General features: G+C 37.6%; 1 protein-coding gene across 2 annotated transcripts in view; it reads right to left on the bottom strand.

Moving 5' to 3' along the window:
- The window catches only part of ZFAND3 (zinc finger AN1-type containing 3), a 387749-nt gene that overhangs the window by 278089 nt on the left and 92376 nt on the right, over nucleotides 1–17284 (bottom strand). The window contains exon 2 of one of the 2 annotated variants that reach the window (XM_004379422.2): nucleotides 1569–1609. In XM_004379422.2, coding sequence (XP_004379479.1) covers nucleotides 1569–1609 — 41 coding nt within the window. Of the gene's footprint in view, nucleotides 1–393; nucleotides 6267–17284 lie in introns of those variants that run through there. The other variant, XM_023734151.1, reaches the window with a different exon arrangement.

Below are 17284 nucleotides of genomic sequence, written 5' to 3'. Positions count from 1 at the left end.
ACATTCATGTCTCTTCTACAATAATGTATTTACTACATCCTCCATATCTTCATACTAAGGTGAAATCCACAAATGTATCTTTAAAGTTCAATGATGCTTTTTTTTTTTTGAATTTCTAAAAGAACATTAAAATGCTGCTTCAGTATGCTAGCAGGATGTTACTAGTCATTCCATACAACTGCAGTTAGGGAAACTAGGAGTATGGGGATAAAGATAAAGAGGAAAGATGGAGAGAGCATTTTCCTTACAAACTTAAAGTATGCTCTTAATATTTTTAAAAGCAAAAATGGCAAAACTGTGTAAAAAGTAAATGGACACGGATCACCAAAGAAATCATGAATAGTTACAATCATAGAAAGTAAAACTGTAACAAGTCCAAAGAAACACAAATACCATGGCTGAGCGTTGGCTTCATTTAGGGACGTAAGACACTGCTTTATGAATATTTGATGTGAGCCACCTTACTCAAAGGTGCCTGCCGTTTTCAAAGCCATGCTTTATTGTACAAGGGGGGCCCCTATGTGGAGAGAGACAAACAATCTAATATACATTTTGTCTTGCTGCTATTTTTATCTCTACTATAAAGTTACACTAATTTTCACCAGGAAGCATTTTTTCATATCTGTAACTGTAGATATGAGAGTAAAGAAAAGCAGAATGGATTCATTTGACATGGTAGAAGTACTGTTAAAAGTCAGATAAAAATCAAACTTACCCAATATTTTTTTCTTTTAAAAACCTACACTATCTGACACTCCCAAATTTTGAAAGATACAAACTGTCAACTTCCCCAACCCTTCAACTCCTTCCCACCTATCCCCTAATTTAGGCATATGTAAAGTTTTCTAAAGCTTACACCACTGATTACTTCCTTGCCCAAACAACAATCCATGAAGACGAAAATGAAGTAATAAAGTTAAAATATACCCTAAATGATAAAGACTTTGTTATTTTAGATAAGATCACTAGATATAAAGTTCTAAAAACAAAAAGTTTAACCTCACGAAGGAGTCATAATTCAAGTGTTTTCTTGACTAGAAAGGGCCGCTGGCAAACATCTAGCCCCGGTCCTTCATTTTACAAATGATAAATCTAAGGTCCAAAGAGACTGAGTGACTTACCCAAGGTGATGTCAATGAGAGACTGGATTAGAAGGGGCTAACTCAGCATGATTCTCTTCCTGACTCCGACACGAAGACATTATTTCTATTGTATTCTCAATGGTAAAAGCAACACTCACCACTCATCATTCAAGTCATGATCAGAGACATATATATATTACCCTACTAAAACACAATTTTTTACAATTCCAGAGTATGCTAATAACTGTAAACTCAGGAAAGTTTGTTTAGTGCAAGTACACATGAGACCACATTTCACTCAGTGAAGATTGTTTCAACAGTCCTATGCAAACTGGTGAGAAAAAACTGCTCCCAGACACAAGCTAAGAAAACAAAACCCCATGCATAAACTCAAAGGAAGGTCAAACAATTTAGATAGTCTTAAAAAAAAAAACAAAAAAAAAGAGGAAAAATAAAAATAAATAAAAAACCCTTTTCTGCACTTACCAGCAAAGCATTTGGAACAGAGATTCATAGTCTTGCTGGACCTGGGGCAAAAAGAAAGAAAGAAGAGCCAAAAAATTCAGTACCACTCTAATTAAAATGTAGGATGCTTGAAATGTAGGCAAAGAATTTCCTGGCCAGGCAACTAAACTAATAAACTAATGACAAGTCCCTAGCCAGCCACCCTCCTTCCCACTCAATGAAACAAGAGCAAACAAAACAACAAAAACACACTTTTTTTTAACCTGTGAATTAGCCAATACTTTTACTGTGATTAGTAGCTTATTCAGCAACAAGTTCAAAGTAGTTACCCAGAAATACTGTGTTACACCCAGAAGATGACAAAGGAGTCAGTTTATCCCACATGATTACCATATTCTCTCTGCTCACACTATAACAATTATATCATGAAGTTATCACTAAAGCAATGAATTTTTTGTCTCTAAACAGGGTGAAATTTTCTCCTCATATACATACTTACTTATCTCCATAACACCACCTGAATTTATCTCTTGTTCTTTTTTTTCTCCTCATTCTAGTCCTATTTCAGATCCTGGTCACATTATGACCTTGTTGTTTTAAATTCCTTCTTCAGGTGTTCCCAATCAAATTACTTTTCATTTGTTAATAATACCTACAATCCACTGAATACTAACTTAGACAGGCACTTAACATATATTATCTTATTAATCTTCCCAACATCCCTGAGATGGGCATTACCATATTGCTTTGCTTCTAAGATGCACTTTTAAAAAAATCACATTAATATTTCTGTAACCAGGAAACATCTTACAATGGGCTACAAGTGATGAATAATTTGATGAGAAGATATTCGCTCCATGTCTTCCCACGGTGTTATTAAATTGAGGGGTCTTAGAAATCAAGGACATACAGTTTCATCCCCATTTGATAGCTGAGCAGCTTGCCTCAGGTCACATGCTGAGAACTGCAGAGGAAGAATCTGACCTCTGGTCTGAGTTTAACTCCAAAGACTATCCTGCTGCCCTTTGTTCACAATAGCACCTGGCACCACACAGCAGCCCAGGCACAACATGGCAGACAGTCCATAATGACTTGTCTGTTAAGCGAATCCTCTCCCAAGTGGACTCTAACAGCTTTTCTTCCCAAAACCTCCCAAAATACTCCATGTTGTGCAAGCTGACCTATTTACAGACTCTTTTCCTCAGTAACTCCCCTTCCAAAATCTGAGCCTTTGCCACACCTGCCCCTACACATGGATTAAGCTCTTTTTCTTCTGTCCTCCTTACTAAATCTAAGAATTAAAAAAACATCCCTCAGGAAGTATTCCCTTATGACTATCATTGTTTTCCAAGATACTGGGACCCCAGACCTAATGGTCAGTACCATCAATTCTCATTATTCATGATAGTTATGTTCTACAAAGTTGCCATAAACAATAAATTAGTGAATACTGAACCACTACTCCTAGGGCAAACACAGGGTTAGGTTACTACTATAAGCCTCTGGTCACAACATTTCCATCAACTGATCAATACGTTACCTTGTTTTATGTGTGTTTCTGTTGAAAGGCATCTTATTTAATATATATTGTTAATTCATTAACATTAAACTCACAGTCAACAGCACTATAACTACAGCCTCAACAAAGCTTATCTACCAAACATATTTTCTCTTTAAGGTACATCACAGTCTTCTTGCACCTAGGAACACTAGACAGCACAAAAGCACTACACTTTAGAGTTATTTTAAACAGCAAAATCGCCAACAAAAAGCACAAAAATGCAAAAAACATGGAATAAATAGACCACAAAAAGGACACTTGTTTACAGTATAAGAGCTAAAACAAAAAAGCAGACATTGTTCAACCTCAATCAGGGAACATGCATGTCCACAAATGACTGTGAAAGCGCCACAAAGTTATTGACTTTGGGATCACAAACACATTTCAACCAACAGGAGCTTTGCAAATACAGAATTCGTGAATAATGAGGATCAGCTGGAATTGTCACAGGGTGACAAGATGGAAAATGGGGTCATTATTTCTCTTTCCTAAAAGAGATGCTACGTCAACAAGATAATCTTTTTTTAAGACTCTTTGCTTAATATAAACACATCAAACGCAGTCAGGAAATTTAAGTATCAATCAATAAATAAAAACTGAATAAACAGATGAAGAGATGTGTTAATAGTGACATCTAATATTATGTGGTAGTCACAGTACCAGATGCTTTCATCCCTGTTTTACCAATAAGAAAACAGTCTCCAGAAGAGTATGTAACTTGCCAAAGGTCAGAGAACAATAAGTGAACCAACCTGGTCTGCCTTACTCCAAAGCATGTGTTTTTTCCACCTCGCCAACTTAGGGCCTCAGCCCCCGAGACAGACACTGAGAGGGACACACAAGTCCCTTGTCAGCATTTTGATAGTTCTGGAGAATGGTCTCACAACTAAAGATTTAATGAAGATTAAAGATTCTTTTATCGTTGATAATCGAGTCAACTCCATGAGAAAATAAAGCCTCACTTCTGGAAGACGTACACTATCATCTCGTCTTCCCCTAAAACATACACACATACATACACAGGAAAATCACCCAAGGCTCCTAGTCATTTCATTTCCAACTCAAAGAAGAAGGGAATGGAGGTATTCCTTTGTTACTAGAACACTCTCCTACCCCCAGTTGCTGCTGTTATAGCAACCCTATAGAACAGAGTAGAAATGCCCCCATAGGGTGTCCAAGGAGCAGCTGGTGGATTCGAACAGCCGACCTTTTGGTTAGCAGCTGCAGCTCTTAACCACCATGCCACCAGGGCTCCTCCTACCCCCAAGCAGGTCCCTTTCTGATGTGGATGCTATCTATTGTCCATACAGTGTCACGGCCAGAAATAACTGGTCTATCACCTCTGCTGCTCCCCACTGTCTAGCAGGAATCATGGAAAGTCTGCAAAGAACAAATGAAGGCAGCTCAGTACTAAGTATATCAGTGTTAACGTCTGTGTTTCACAAAGATGGCAAGAAAAAAATGGTAAATAGCATTTTTCTCATCATCTCTTTGATCTCTCTTCAGATAGATTATGTATTTGAAATGCCAACTATACCTAGATATTATCTAAATGACATCCAGTTCACATTTTCAGTAGGGATTTTTCAACAACATGCTTACCAGTCAGGTTACAAAAGAAATGATATAGAAACTGGTATTATTAATCAAAACAGATATTAAGAGAAATAAACCCAATTTCGGCTACAGAAATAATGGTCAGTGCCAAACAGCGCCAACTTGGATCACATAGGTCAACAATACTGAATCCAAAGGTACATGCAGAGATTTCTGAGAACTTTGCTTCTTTCTCACGTTCAACACGTAAAACTCCAAGTTAACAGCAGACATACAGGCATTCATGACTGCCTATGGAAAAGTGGTGTGATCAGCTTGCACACAGTCTTGGGACAAATGACAGTTCTCTACATGATAGCAATACGAAAGGTAGATATGATTCTCTTATGTCCTCATTCTGCCACTGAAACTGCCCTTAATGAGATCACCAGTGACTACTACGCTCCTAAAACCAAAGTGTAGTAGGTTGAGTAATGGCCACATAAAGATATCAAGTCTTAATCCCTGGAAATGTGTAAATGTTAGCTTATTTGGAAAAGAGTCTTTGCAAATAAATCAAGGATACTGAGATGAAGAAATTACTCTGGATTATCCAGGTGGGCCCAAATACCACAAGTGTCCTCATAAGACAGAGGCAAAGGGAGTTTAGAGAGACCCAGAGTGTAAGAAGGCAATGGGACCACAGAGGCAGAGATTGGAGTGATGTGGCCACAAATGAAGGAATGCCTGGGCAGACATCAGAAGATGGAAGAGGCAAGGGACAGATTCTCCCCTAGAGCCGCCAGCGGGACCTCATCTCTCCTGGATTTCAGACCTCCAGCATCCAGAACTGTGAGAGAATAAATTTTAAGCCACCAAATTTGTGGTAATATGTTACAGCAGCCTCAAAAAACGAATACAAACAGGTTATGTCTCTGATCTCATCTTACTCTGGGGATTGGAAGCCCCTCCTCCGCCTGAAACAGAAGAAAGTCTACCTGTGCTTCAACTGAATGCCAGCTCAGATATAAACAGCCCCCAAAGATCAGGGAAGAAAGCCTTGGGCAAAAGCAGGGGGCAACACCTAGCCCCAAGAGGGGTTCACTGGGTGTGGGTTTTCCTACCAAAAACATGGTTGCAGATACAGAGAAGGGAAAAAAGTAATAACCAAAAAGGGAGGACTGTGCCCTCTGATGGACAGATTGATTAGTACATGATCTCTCGCCTGAGTGGCGGTGCCCACCAGTGGACAAGATTACCACAGCATGTTCTCTGGTGCATTTGGGAGAGATCGAAAGTTGAAAACTAAGATTTGGAACTTTCAAATCTTAATTAGGCCAGGGAGGGAGAAAAAGCTATCGCAGAGAGTAAGAAGAAATGGTAAGCAAAGGCTGAAGGCTCCACTCACCTAAGAGTTTTCTGCAGAAAGTAGTACAGGCAAAAACACCAAATACTAGGGAAAACTGAGAAAGTTAACACCTTCGAAAATTCCAATGTCCCAATAAAAAATCACAAGGGACAAAAAAAAACGGGAATAATTCATTCAAATCCATTCAAATGAGCACAACAAAGGGAGTGAAAGCGCATCTAACCAAAGCCTATTGCCATCAAGTCGATTCCAACTCATAGCAACCCTATAGGATAAAGCAGAACTGCCCCATAGGGTTTCCAAGGAGCGGCTGGTGGATTCAAACTGCCTATCTTTTAGTTAGCAGCTGATCTCTTAAGCAGTGTGCTACCAGGGCTCCGAAAGCATATCTAGGGATGACCAAATAATGGGAAAATATAATACAATGACATTAAATGTAATTAAAGAACTAAGGGAAAACAAAGAGAAAGAGCTAAAAGATATAAGGAAAACAATTTGTGAACAAAATGAGGATCTAAAAAAGGAGATATTACAATTGAAAGGGACAATAAATGAAAGGAAAAACACAATGAAAAGACTAACCAAGAGATTTAATCAGGAAGAAGAGAGAATCAGTAAATTACAGGATAAAAAAGTTACAATTACAGAAACTGAAGAGCAACAAGAACAGAGGGTCAAGAAGGCTGAGCAGTTTCATGAAATTAATGGACAACAAGAAATTTAATATGCGCATCATGGGAATTCCAGAAGGAGATGAAAGAGACAGAAAGAATATCTGAATCAATAATTACAGAAGATTTCCTCCATCTGACAAAGGACATGAATCTATAAATCCAAGACACTCAAAGAACCTCAAGCAGGATAAACGCAAAGAGATGTAAACCAAGACACATCACAGTTAGGCTCTCAAAAAGTAAAGATAAAGAGAGAATCCTGAAAGCCGTGAAAGAGAAACAGTCACCTACAAAGGTTCCCCAATGAGATTAAGTGCCAATTTCTCCTCAGAAACACTGGAGGCCATAGGGCAATGGAACGATATGTTTAAAGTGCTAAAAGAAAAAAACTGTCAACAAGAGTCCTATACCCAGCAAAACTATCCTTCAAGAATGAGGGTGAAATTAAAACATTCCCAGACAAACAGAAGCTGAGACAGTTCATACCGACCAGCCTGGACCTACAAAAAATACGAAAGTTCTGTAGATGGAAGGGATAAGACTCTAGACAGTCACTCAAAGCTATACCTAAAAATATCCCTAGTAAGGGAAGTGCATGGACTAGTATAAGGGCTAGTACTTGTTTTGTCCTTCATGTTTTTTTAAATAATATATATAAAGCAAGGATATAATTACGTTACAGGGCACAAGAAATACAAAGACTAATTAGAGATAACAACAACAGAGGGGGAGGGAGGTGGGGCCAAGATGGCAGAGTGGTCAGATGCTTCCTGCAGTCCCTCTTACAATAAAGACAAAAAAAAAAAACAAGTGAATCGATCATATACATAAGGAAAAACGACTCAGCACAGAAAATTAAGTGGAACAAACAACCAACAACATACAAAAAAAGACATCAAAATGACAGCACTAAACTCATACCTATCAATAATTACGCTAAATGTAAATGGACCAAATGCTCCAATCAAAAGGCAGAGAATGGCAAAAGGAATAAAAAAACACGATCCAACTATATGCTGTTTAGAAGAGACACACTTTAAACTCAAGGACACAAACAGGTTGAAAATGAAAGGATGGAAAAAAATATTCCATGCAAATAATAACCAAAAGAAAGCTGGGGTGGCAATCTTAGTATCAGACAAGGTAGACTTTAAGGCAAAATCTGTTAGAAGAGATAAAGATGGGTATTATATAGTGCTAAAAGGTCAGTTAATCAAGAAGATTTACCCATCATAAATATATATTGCAGCCAAAATGAAAGCACTTAAATAGATAAAGCAAACACTGGTAGAACTGAAGGAGAAAGAGAGACAATAAAAACCAAACCCCCTGCCATCACGTTGATTCCGACTCACAGTGACCCTATAGGACAGAGGAGAATTGCCCCATAGGGTTTCCAAGGAGCAGCTGGTGGATTCAAACTGCCAACTTTTTGGTTAGCAGCCAATGCTTAACCACTGTACCACCATGGCCCCTAAGGCACTTAAATAGATAAAACACACACTGGTGGAATTGAAGGGAGAAACAGTACTACAATAATAGCTGAAGCCTTCAATACACACTTTCAATATTGGACAGAATATCTAGAAAGAAGATCAACAAGGAAACAGAGGACCTGAATGATAACTATAAACCAACTACACTTACCAGACATACACAGAACACTCTACCCCAAAACAGTACAATATATATTGTACTCCAATGCACATGGATTGTTCTCCAAGACAGACCACATTTTAGGCCACAAAGCAAGTCTTCATAAATTTAAAAAGACTGAAATCATATAAAGTATTTTCTCTGACCACAACAGAGTAAAGCTAAAAATCAGTAACAGAAAAAACCTAGAAAATCAAAAGAAAAATCACAAATTTCTTAGACTCAAATGCAAATCAAAGTACAACACACCAGAACTTATGGGAATGCAGCAAAGGCAGAACTCAGAGAGAAACTTATAGCAATAAATGTCTCCATGAAAAAAAGAATAAAGATATCTAATTAACAGCCTAACTTAACACCACTAGGAACTAGGAAGAGAAGAGCAAACTTAGCCTAAACCTACCAGAAGAAAGGAAATAACAAAGATCAAAGCAGAAATCAAAAACAAAAAAAAGAGAGAATCAATAAAACCAGAAGTTGCTTTTTTGAAAAGATCAATAAAACTGACAAAACAATTAACTAGACTGACAAAGAAAAAGAAGGAAAAATGTACACAACCAAAATAAGAAATGAAAGAGGGGGCATTACAACTGACCTGATAAAAAGAATTATGAGAGAATGTTATCAACTGTACAGAAACAAACTGGATAACCCAGATGAAAAGGACAAATTCTTACAAGCACTCAACCTACCCAAACTGACTCAAGAAGAAATAGAAAGTCTCAAAAGACCCATAACAAGTGAAGCAATCACAACCATGATGAAAAACCTCTCAATAAAAAAAAAAAGTCCTTGACCAGATTTCACTGGGTAATCTGACCTAACATCTAAGAACTGACACCAATACTATTTAAACTCTTCCATAAGATAGAGAAGGAAGGAATATTCCCTAATTCATTCTATGAAGCCAACACAAGCCTGATACCCAAACACAGACACCACAAGAAAAGAAAACCACAGGCCGGTATCGCTCATGAATACAGATGCAAAAATCCTCAACAAAATACTAGTGAACAGAAACTAACAGCATATTAAAAGAACCACATGGTCATCTCTATGGATGCAGAAAAAACTCCAACACCCTTTCTGGATGAAACCCCTAAAGAAGATTGGAATAGAAGGGAAATTCCTCAGTATGACTCAGGGCATATATGAAAAGCCAACAGCCAACATTATACCTAATGGAGAAAGACTGAGAGCTTTCCCCTTGAAATCGCGAACAAGACAAAGGTGCCCGCTCTCACTACTTCTGTTCAATATTATATTAGAAGTCCTAGCCAGAGCAATTAGACAAGAAATAAAAGGTATCCAGATTTAAAAACAAGAAGTAAAATTATTTCTATTCACAGATTATACGATTCTATGTATACCCACTGCCGTCAAGTCAATTCCAACTCATAACAACCCTATAGGATAGAGCAGAACTGCCCCATAGGGTTTCCATGGAGTGGCTGGTGGCTTCGAACTGCCGACCTTTTAGTTAGCAGCTGAACGCCTAACCCACTGTGCCACCACAGCGCTATCAAAATTAAAAACTTGTGTGTGTTAAACAACACTATCAAAAATGGAAAAAACAATGATTCTATATATAGAAAATACCAGTGTACACAAGAAAACTTCTAGACCTAACAGAGGCATTCAGCAAGTTGCAGGGTACAAGGCCAACAAATAAAAATCAGTTGGGCTACTATACACCAGCAATGAGAAATCTGAAAGGGAAATTAGGGAAACAATTCCATTTACAATAGCATCTAAGAGAATAAAACACCTAGGAATAAATCTAACCAGGGATGTTAAGGACTTATACAATGACAACTATAAAACACTGCTGAAAGAGATTAAAAGAAGACTTAAATAAATGGAAAGATGCTCCATGTTCATGTTTTGGAAGACTCAATATTGTTAAGATGTCAATACTACCCAAAACAATCTATATATTCAACCAATTCCGATCAAAATTTCAACAGCCTTTTTTACAGAAACAGAAAAACCAATCCTCAACTTTATATGGAATGGCAAGAGGCCCCGAATAGATAAAGCAATGCTGAAAGAGAAGAACAAAGTAGGAAGACTCACACTTCTTGATTTTAAAACATACTACACAGCTATAATAATCAAAACAGCCTGGCACCGGTGTAACAACAGACACATAAACCAACTGAATAGAACTGACGGTCCAAAAATAAACCCACACATCTATGGTCACCTGATTTTTGACAAGGCTGTAAGTGCATTCAGTGGGGAAAGAAGAGTCTCTACAATAAACGGTGCTGGGATAACTGGATTTCCACATGCAGAAAAACAAAACAGGATTCATTCATACCTCACACGATACACAAAAATTCAAAATGGATTAAGGACCTAATGTGCATATTAAAATGATAAAATTCTTAGAAGAAAAAGCAGGGGTAATGCTGTCAGACCTAGATTTTAACAATATACCACCTAATATAACAACAAACGCACAAACTGCAAAAGACAAAATAAATAAATGGGAAATCATAAAAATTAAAAAATCTGTTCATCAAAAGAATTTACCAAAAAAATGAAAAGCAAGCTACCGACTGGGAGAGTCTCTTTGAAAACCATATATATCCAGCAATAATCTAATAACCAAAATGAATATAAACTTCGATGACTTAACAAAAAGACAAATAACCCAATCATAAAATGGGCAAAGGACTTGAATAGGCATTTCACCAAAGAGGATATTCAAATGGCCACCAAATAAATGAAAAGATGTTCAGCATCATTAGCATCATATAGATGTAAATCTAAACCACAATGAGATACCATTTCACTCTCACTAGGATGCCTAAGATTAAAAAACCAGAAAATAACAAACGTTGGTGAGGATGCAGGGAAATTGGAACCATTACACATTACTGGAGGGAATGTAAAATGGTAGAGCCATTTGCGGTGAACAGTGTGGGTTCCTCAAAAAACTAAAAGGAGAACTACCATAAGACTCAGCAATGCAATTCCTAAGTATATACCCAAAAGACTTGAAAACAGAGACTCAAAACATTTTGAGACTTGTACACCACCGTTCACTACACTATTCAAAACAGCAAAAAGGTGGAAACAACCTAAATGCCCATCAACAAAAGAATGGATAAACAAAATGTGGCACATACATACAACGGAATACTACTCAGGCAGTAGTAGAAATGAAGTCTTGAGACTTGCCACGATATGGTTGGAGCTGGAAGACATTATGCTGAGGGAAGTAAGTCAATCACAGAAGGACAAACATTGTATGACCTCACTTATATAAAAAGAAAAGGCAAACGTATAGACAACAAAGTTTATTTGTGGTTACCATGGGCAGGATGGAGGGGGAAAGGAGGTATTAATGATGATGAAAATATCGCACTGATTAAGGGTAGGGTTGCAGAGCCGATTACTGTAACTGTTGTCAATAAGTTATACACCTGTAAAAAGTTGAATTGGCATAAGTTGTGTAACAGACGTATTTACAACAACAACAAAAAAAAAAAGAGTAGCTGCTGAGGCTGCTTATGTACAATCAAAAATCTCATGGGATTTGGTTCCTTGGTCTGGAGGTTTAGGGTCATGGTTTCATGGGACATCCCACTTAACTGGCCTAATAATATGTTTAGCGCTTCTGTTCTACCTCCCAGTTTGATGTGTAGTGCCTAGGGTCTGAAAAGGTTGCAAGCAGCCATCCAAGGCACAACAATCAGTCTTTATTCACCTGGAGCAACAGAGGAAGAAAGAGAGTCAGGAATAGGAATGTGTGGCTAACTGCCTCCATAAATAACTGCCTCCTCTGTCACGAGACCAGAAGAACTGAATAGTCCCCAGCTACTATTACTGAACATTTTGATCAAAGATTCCAGAGAAGAATCCTGATCAAAAGGGGGAAAAGGCAGAACAGAATTTCACATTGTCATGGACTCCAGACTTTCTGGAGCCATGAAGATTGGATGAACCACTGAAACTACTGCCCTGAGATAATCCTTAAACCGTAAACCAAAAATATTCCCTTAAGTCTTCTTAAAATCAAACAGCAGTTTAGCTTAACTAGTAAAAAAAAGTCTGCCTTGAGCATTATGCTCTTTTAAGAACTATCTGTATCATATCAAATTGACAAAAGCAACTCAAAAGATTAGACAGGAACCTTAGGGGGGCAGTGAATTTATGTTCATGTGGGAAGAACAACTCAGAAAAGGTGACAATGGTTACACAACTCAAAGAATGTAATCAATGTCACTAAATGGTACATGCAGAAACCACTGAGTTGGTGTTATGTTTCGCTGTGTATATTCTCAACAACCTAATAAATAAAACTGTATTAAAAAGAGAGAGAGAGAGATCCACTGGTATTACTCCCCAACAGACCTTATTCTCTCCCTCTTCACTATTTCTACTCTGGCCACCATGAGCTCTGAAGATCATTAAAATGCCTTTTTACCAGTCTCTCCACTCCAACTTCTGGCCCCTTAAAATGATTTTCCACACAGTAGCCAGAGTAACCTTTAAAAAAAAAAAAAATCAAATCATGCTATTTTTTTAATGCCATCCAACAATTTCCTGCTGCACTGAAACTTTAAGCTGTGTAAAATTCAAACTTCTTACCAAAGCCTCAAAGTTTCCTCATGAGCTAGCTCTGCCTACCTTCCCTCTTCATCTTTTACCACTTTACCTCTCACACTCACCACATTCCAACCACAGCAGCCTTTTTTTCTGTTCCCAGAATGTGCTGCAGAACTCTTGCCCGTGCTGTTCCCTCCCTCTACCCCCAAATCATGGCTGGCTCCTTCTTGACCTTGATATTGTCTCCTAGATCAAACATCCTTAGCAGGCTTCCCCTTACCACCCAGTGTAAATCAGTTCCTTTTCCTATTTTATTTTCTTCACAATACATCATTCTCTAATATCTTCTTATCTGCCTGTTTACTTGCTGACTATCTCCCACCATAAGAAATGCCATTAAGAATAAAAGACCCTCTTGGTCATTCTTTTTTGGTATTTAACAGGCACCCAATAAATATCTGTTAAATGAAGAAGTTAATCTTCCCTTGGAGGTATGAGCCATGATGAAAATTCGAAGAAGATTTTTAAAATGTATTTTGTAAAGGTCATTCAAACACCACCTAGAGGACAAGACATCCACAATCTCTGTGGCTGTCAGCCCATCACCTCTCAGGAGCTCTGTCACACTGCATCACCTACAACTGGAAGACAATGCCACCCTGTGTACCTGGCCATGATTTGTCACTCAGGAGATACTAGGTGGCAGACACTTTTAGAAGTTTCTTTCCAACGATACAGAGTTACAAAAACACTTAAAAGTTTTTTCTTCTTTTAATAAATAATGTTTAGTGATATTTCCTGGTTTTTTAAATACATACCCCTTATTAGGAGTTAGAAAAATAAAAGAAGCATTTAAGCAAAAATAATCAATTATAATCCAACCTCTCAAAAATAAGAAGTGTTAACATTTTAAAATACTTTCTTCTTATCTTTTGGGTACCAAACCAGTTGCCGTCGAGTTGATGCCCACTCATGACAACCCCATGTGTGTCCAAGCAGAACTGTGCTCCACAGAGTTTTCAGTGGTTGATTTTTGGAAGTAGATCACCAGGCCTTTCTTCCATGGTGCCTCTGGGTGGACTCAAACCTCCAACCTTTCGGTTAGCAGCTGAATATGTTAACCCTTTGTAACACCCAGGGACTCCCATCTTTCAGGTAAATATATATAAATTAATTACTATATTTAACAGTATCGCTAAAGTTGTGTGGCAGGTTCACAAGTGTTCATTTTATTATACTTGATAACAGATACACTACATATCTTCTTTTGTATATATCAAATATTTCATAAAGAAATGCATAATATATACATTTCATATTTTCTCACTTTACATTTACATTTAATGACATTTCCTATGTCATTAAATATTCTTCAAAAAAGTTGTGTTGGTCTGTAATAGTCCATTACACACTAATACTAAAATGTACTTACTCTCTTACTGTCAAATGTTTAGTCTTTTTCCCGGTTTTTTTCTTTTGCTATAATGAGTATCTCTGGTCATGAATCTTTGTCTGAATAACTTTCCTTAAAACTTATTCTGAGAAGGAGAGTGACTAGATTTAAAAAAAAAAATTTTTTTTTTAAATATGATTTTGGTAAGTACTGCCAAATTTCCAATTAAGTTCTACCATTTTACATTCCATCAGAAGCTTGTGAAAGTACTTTTTTCAATACACCCTCACCAATACTGAGTATTATTAGTTTTAAGTATCTGCCTGATGAGAGAAAGTTATCTCATTTTAATTATATGCTTTCTTTTGAAATTAAAAAAAATTCCAATTTTGAATGATATTAATTTTTTAATGATGAATAAATTGGTCTTCAAGCAAATTCATCCTGGAAAATTAAAACAACATTTCTAATTTCTGGGAAATCTAGAAACTTAGCTATAATAATTTACACACACATATGCCAGGCCCTCAAAAAGCTATTTTAATATACATATGGAAATTAAAACCAACCTTGTTACTGTATTATGTTCCTCAACAACAACACTTTTCTCCCCCTCAACAGTGAGGAAGAGCCTGGGGCACAAAAAAATAAAATAGAAAAGAGTAAAAAGGAAAAACAATTCCAGCACACAAATATGTCAAGCCATTCCTGTCTTATGGTCTAGATTTCTTTGGGTTAGACATGGATCATAAAACCAAAAACTCTAAACTAAAATGGGATCTCCTTCTTAAAGAAGGGAACCAATCCGAAAAACTCAAATAGTCACATTTGCTAACTGAATCTCCTTAATAATCAAGACAAAAAGAGGTAGGTAGGAAAGAAGGGAAGGGGGGAAGAAAAGAGAGAGGGGAAGGAAGAAGAGGAGGAAAGGAGGGGAAGAGGAAGGGAGCGAGGAACGAAGGAGCACAATGCCTCCTCCACTCTAAAAATCATCCTGGTAGCCTTAGAGGTAAGATTATATGATAAGACTAGTTACAATCGGCCTGCCACCATGTACACTTACAGCTAGAAAGATTAACTTTCTACAACAGCTGGGAAGCAGCAAACAGCTCCACTAAATCATCACTCCCTGCTCACCTCAGGCAAACAAGAAAAAGGCCAGTTCAAACAGATGACATCCTAGCTGACAATGACAAAGGAGGCTTTCGACAGTGCATCCAGTCTGTCTGAACTGTTATACATGACTCTAAATCATTTAGATGATATCTGCAAAGTTTTCTTCCTAAGCAAATATTACAAAGGAAAAGATGGAGTTGTTAGTAACAAAGATTAGTTTCCAGAATAAAATGATATGGGTTTTGTTCACTTTTTAAAATGATTTCAAGGAAACAACTAAGATTCCAGGTCGTTGTTGTTATGTGCCCTTGAGTCAGTTCCAACTCATAGCGACCCTATAGGACAGAGTAGAACTGCCCCACAGGGTTTTCAGAAAGTGGCTGGTGAATTCAAATTGCTCACCTTTTAGTTAGCTGCCAAGCTCTTAACCACTGCTCCAGGGGGGGTGTTGTAATTAGCACTGTCTTAACATTTTATTGTCAAAATTAAAGACAGCAAGGAATAGTATATGCCTTTGGTTTTGTGTTTTAAGTCTTTGCGCTAAAAAGATATATAGCTGTAAAACACGTGACACTATCATCTGTGGCCCTGTACACATTACTAAAGGCTTTGTCCAGCAGTATCGAATAATTATAAACAAGATGACACATGGCTATTGATAAACTAGTTCAAAGAGGAAGAATAAAAATTAAATGTGTGAAAGCCCTTCAAAAAAAAGCAGGAAAAAAAAATACAACCAGCTGAATAAAAATGCCAAACAAGTTTTCCGTAAAAGAGAAACCTAATGACACTATCAACTTTAATGCACATTGTATATACACAGTAGTTGCAGCTATCTTACCATACATGTGCAAATATTGGGGGGGGGGGTTTCTTCCCTAAAATTATCCTCCAAAAAGAAGAAACTGCTTTTAAACTGCTATTAAATCCTTATTTTTCTGAAGTAGACACAATTATTTTACACTAAATACCAACAAGGCCAAAAGAAAAAGATTGAAAGTGAAAATCCAGGCATGCAGTCATACCCAGGGGAATAAATAATACGTGGGGTTTCAAAAAAGGAAGACAGTGTCAGTGGAATCACTGCCCATGGGTATCTGTCCAGTTAGAGTCCGTGAAAGGAGCTGGACAGGTCTCCTCACTGGACAGAGGCACTAAAGTCTGGAAAGATCTCAAGGAGCACTAGTGTTAGATGCTTTGAAAAAGTTATTTTTTAAAAAAGCAAAAATATAGTTTTAAACATAGATTTTATATTTACTTCTGGAGAGTGATCTCACAATTACAAGAGGTAGATACCATTGAAAAAGGCATTTTGAACATCATTAAGAAAGGGCTGCCAGCACAACTTGTACAAGGAAAGGTCATGGAAGCTCCATAGATACATCCAAACTCCCAGAGGGACGGAATTGCTGGACGGAGGGCTGAAGGGACCATGGTTTCAAGGAACATCTAGCTCAATTGGCATAACATAGTTTATAAAGAAAATGTTCTACATTCTACCTTGGTGAGTAGAGCCTGGGGTCTTAAAAGCCTGTGAGCGGCCATCTAAGATACTCCACTGGTCTCACCCCTTCAGGAGCAAGAGAGAATGAAGAAAACTAAAGATACAAGGGAAAGATTAGTCCAAAGGACTAAGGGACCACAAATACCACGGCCTCCACCAGACTGAGCCCAGTACAACTAGATGGCGCCTGGCTACCACCAGTGACTGCTCTGACAGGGATCACAACAGAGGGTCCCTGACAAAGATGGAAAAAAATGTAGAACAAAATGCTAACTCACAAAAAAAGACCAGACTTACTGGCCTGACAGAGACTGGAGAAACCCCGAGAGTATGGCCCCCAGACACCCTTTTAGCTCAGTAATGAAGTC

Source organism: Trichechus manatus, unplaced genomic scaffold, assembly GCF_000243295.1.
Source record: "Trichechus manatus latirostris isolate Lorelei unplaced genomic scaffold, TriManLat1.0 scaffold00065, whole genome shotgun sequence".
Lineage (NCBI taxonomy): Eukaryota > Metazoa > Chordata > Mammalia > Sirenia > Trichechidae > Trichechus > Trichechus manatus.
Note: the sequence above shows the minus strand (reverse complement) of the source record. Positions and strands in the feature narration are given on the sequence as shown.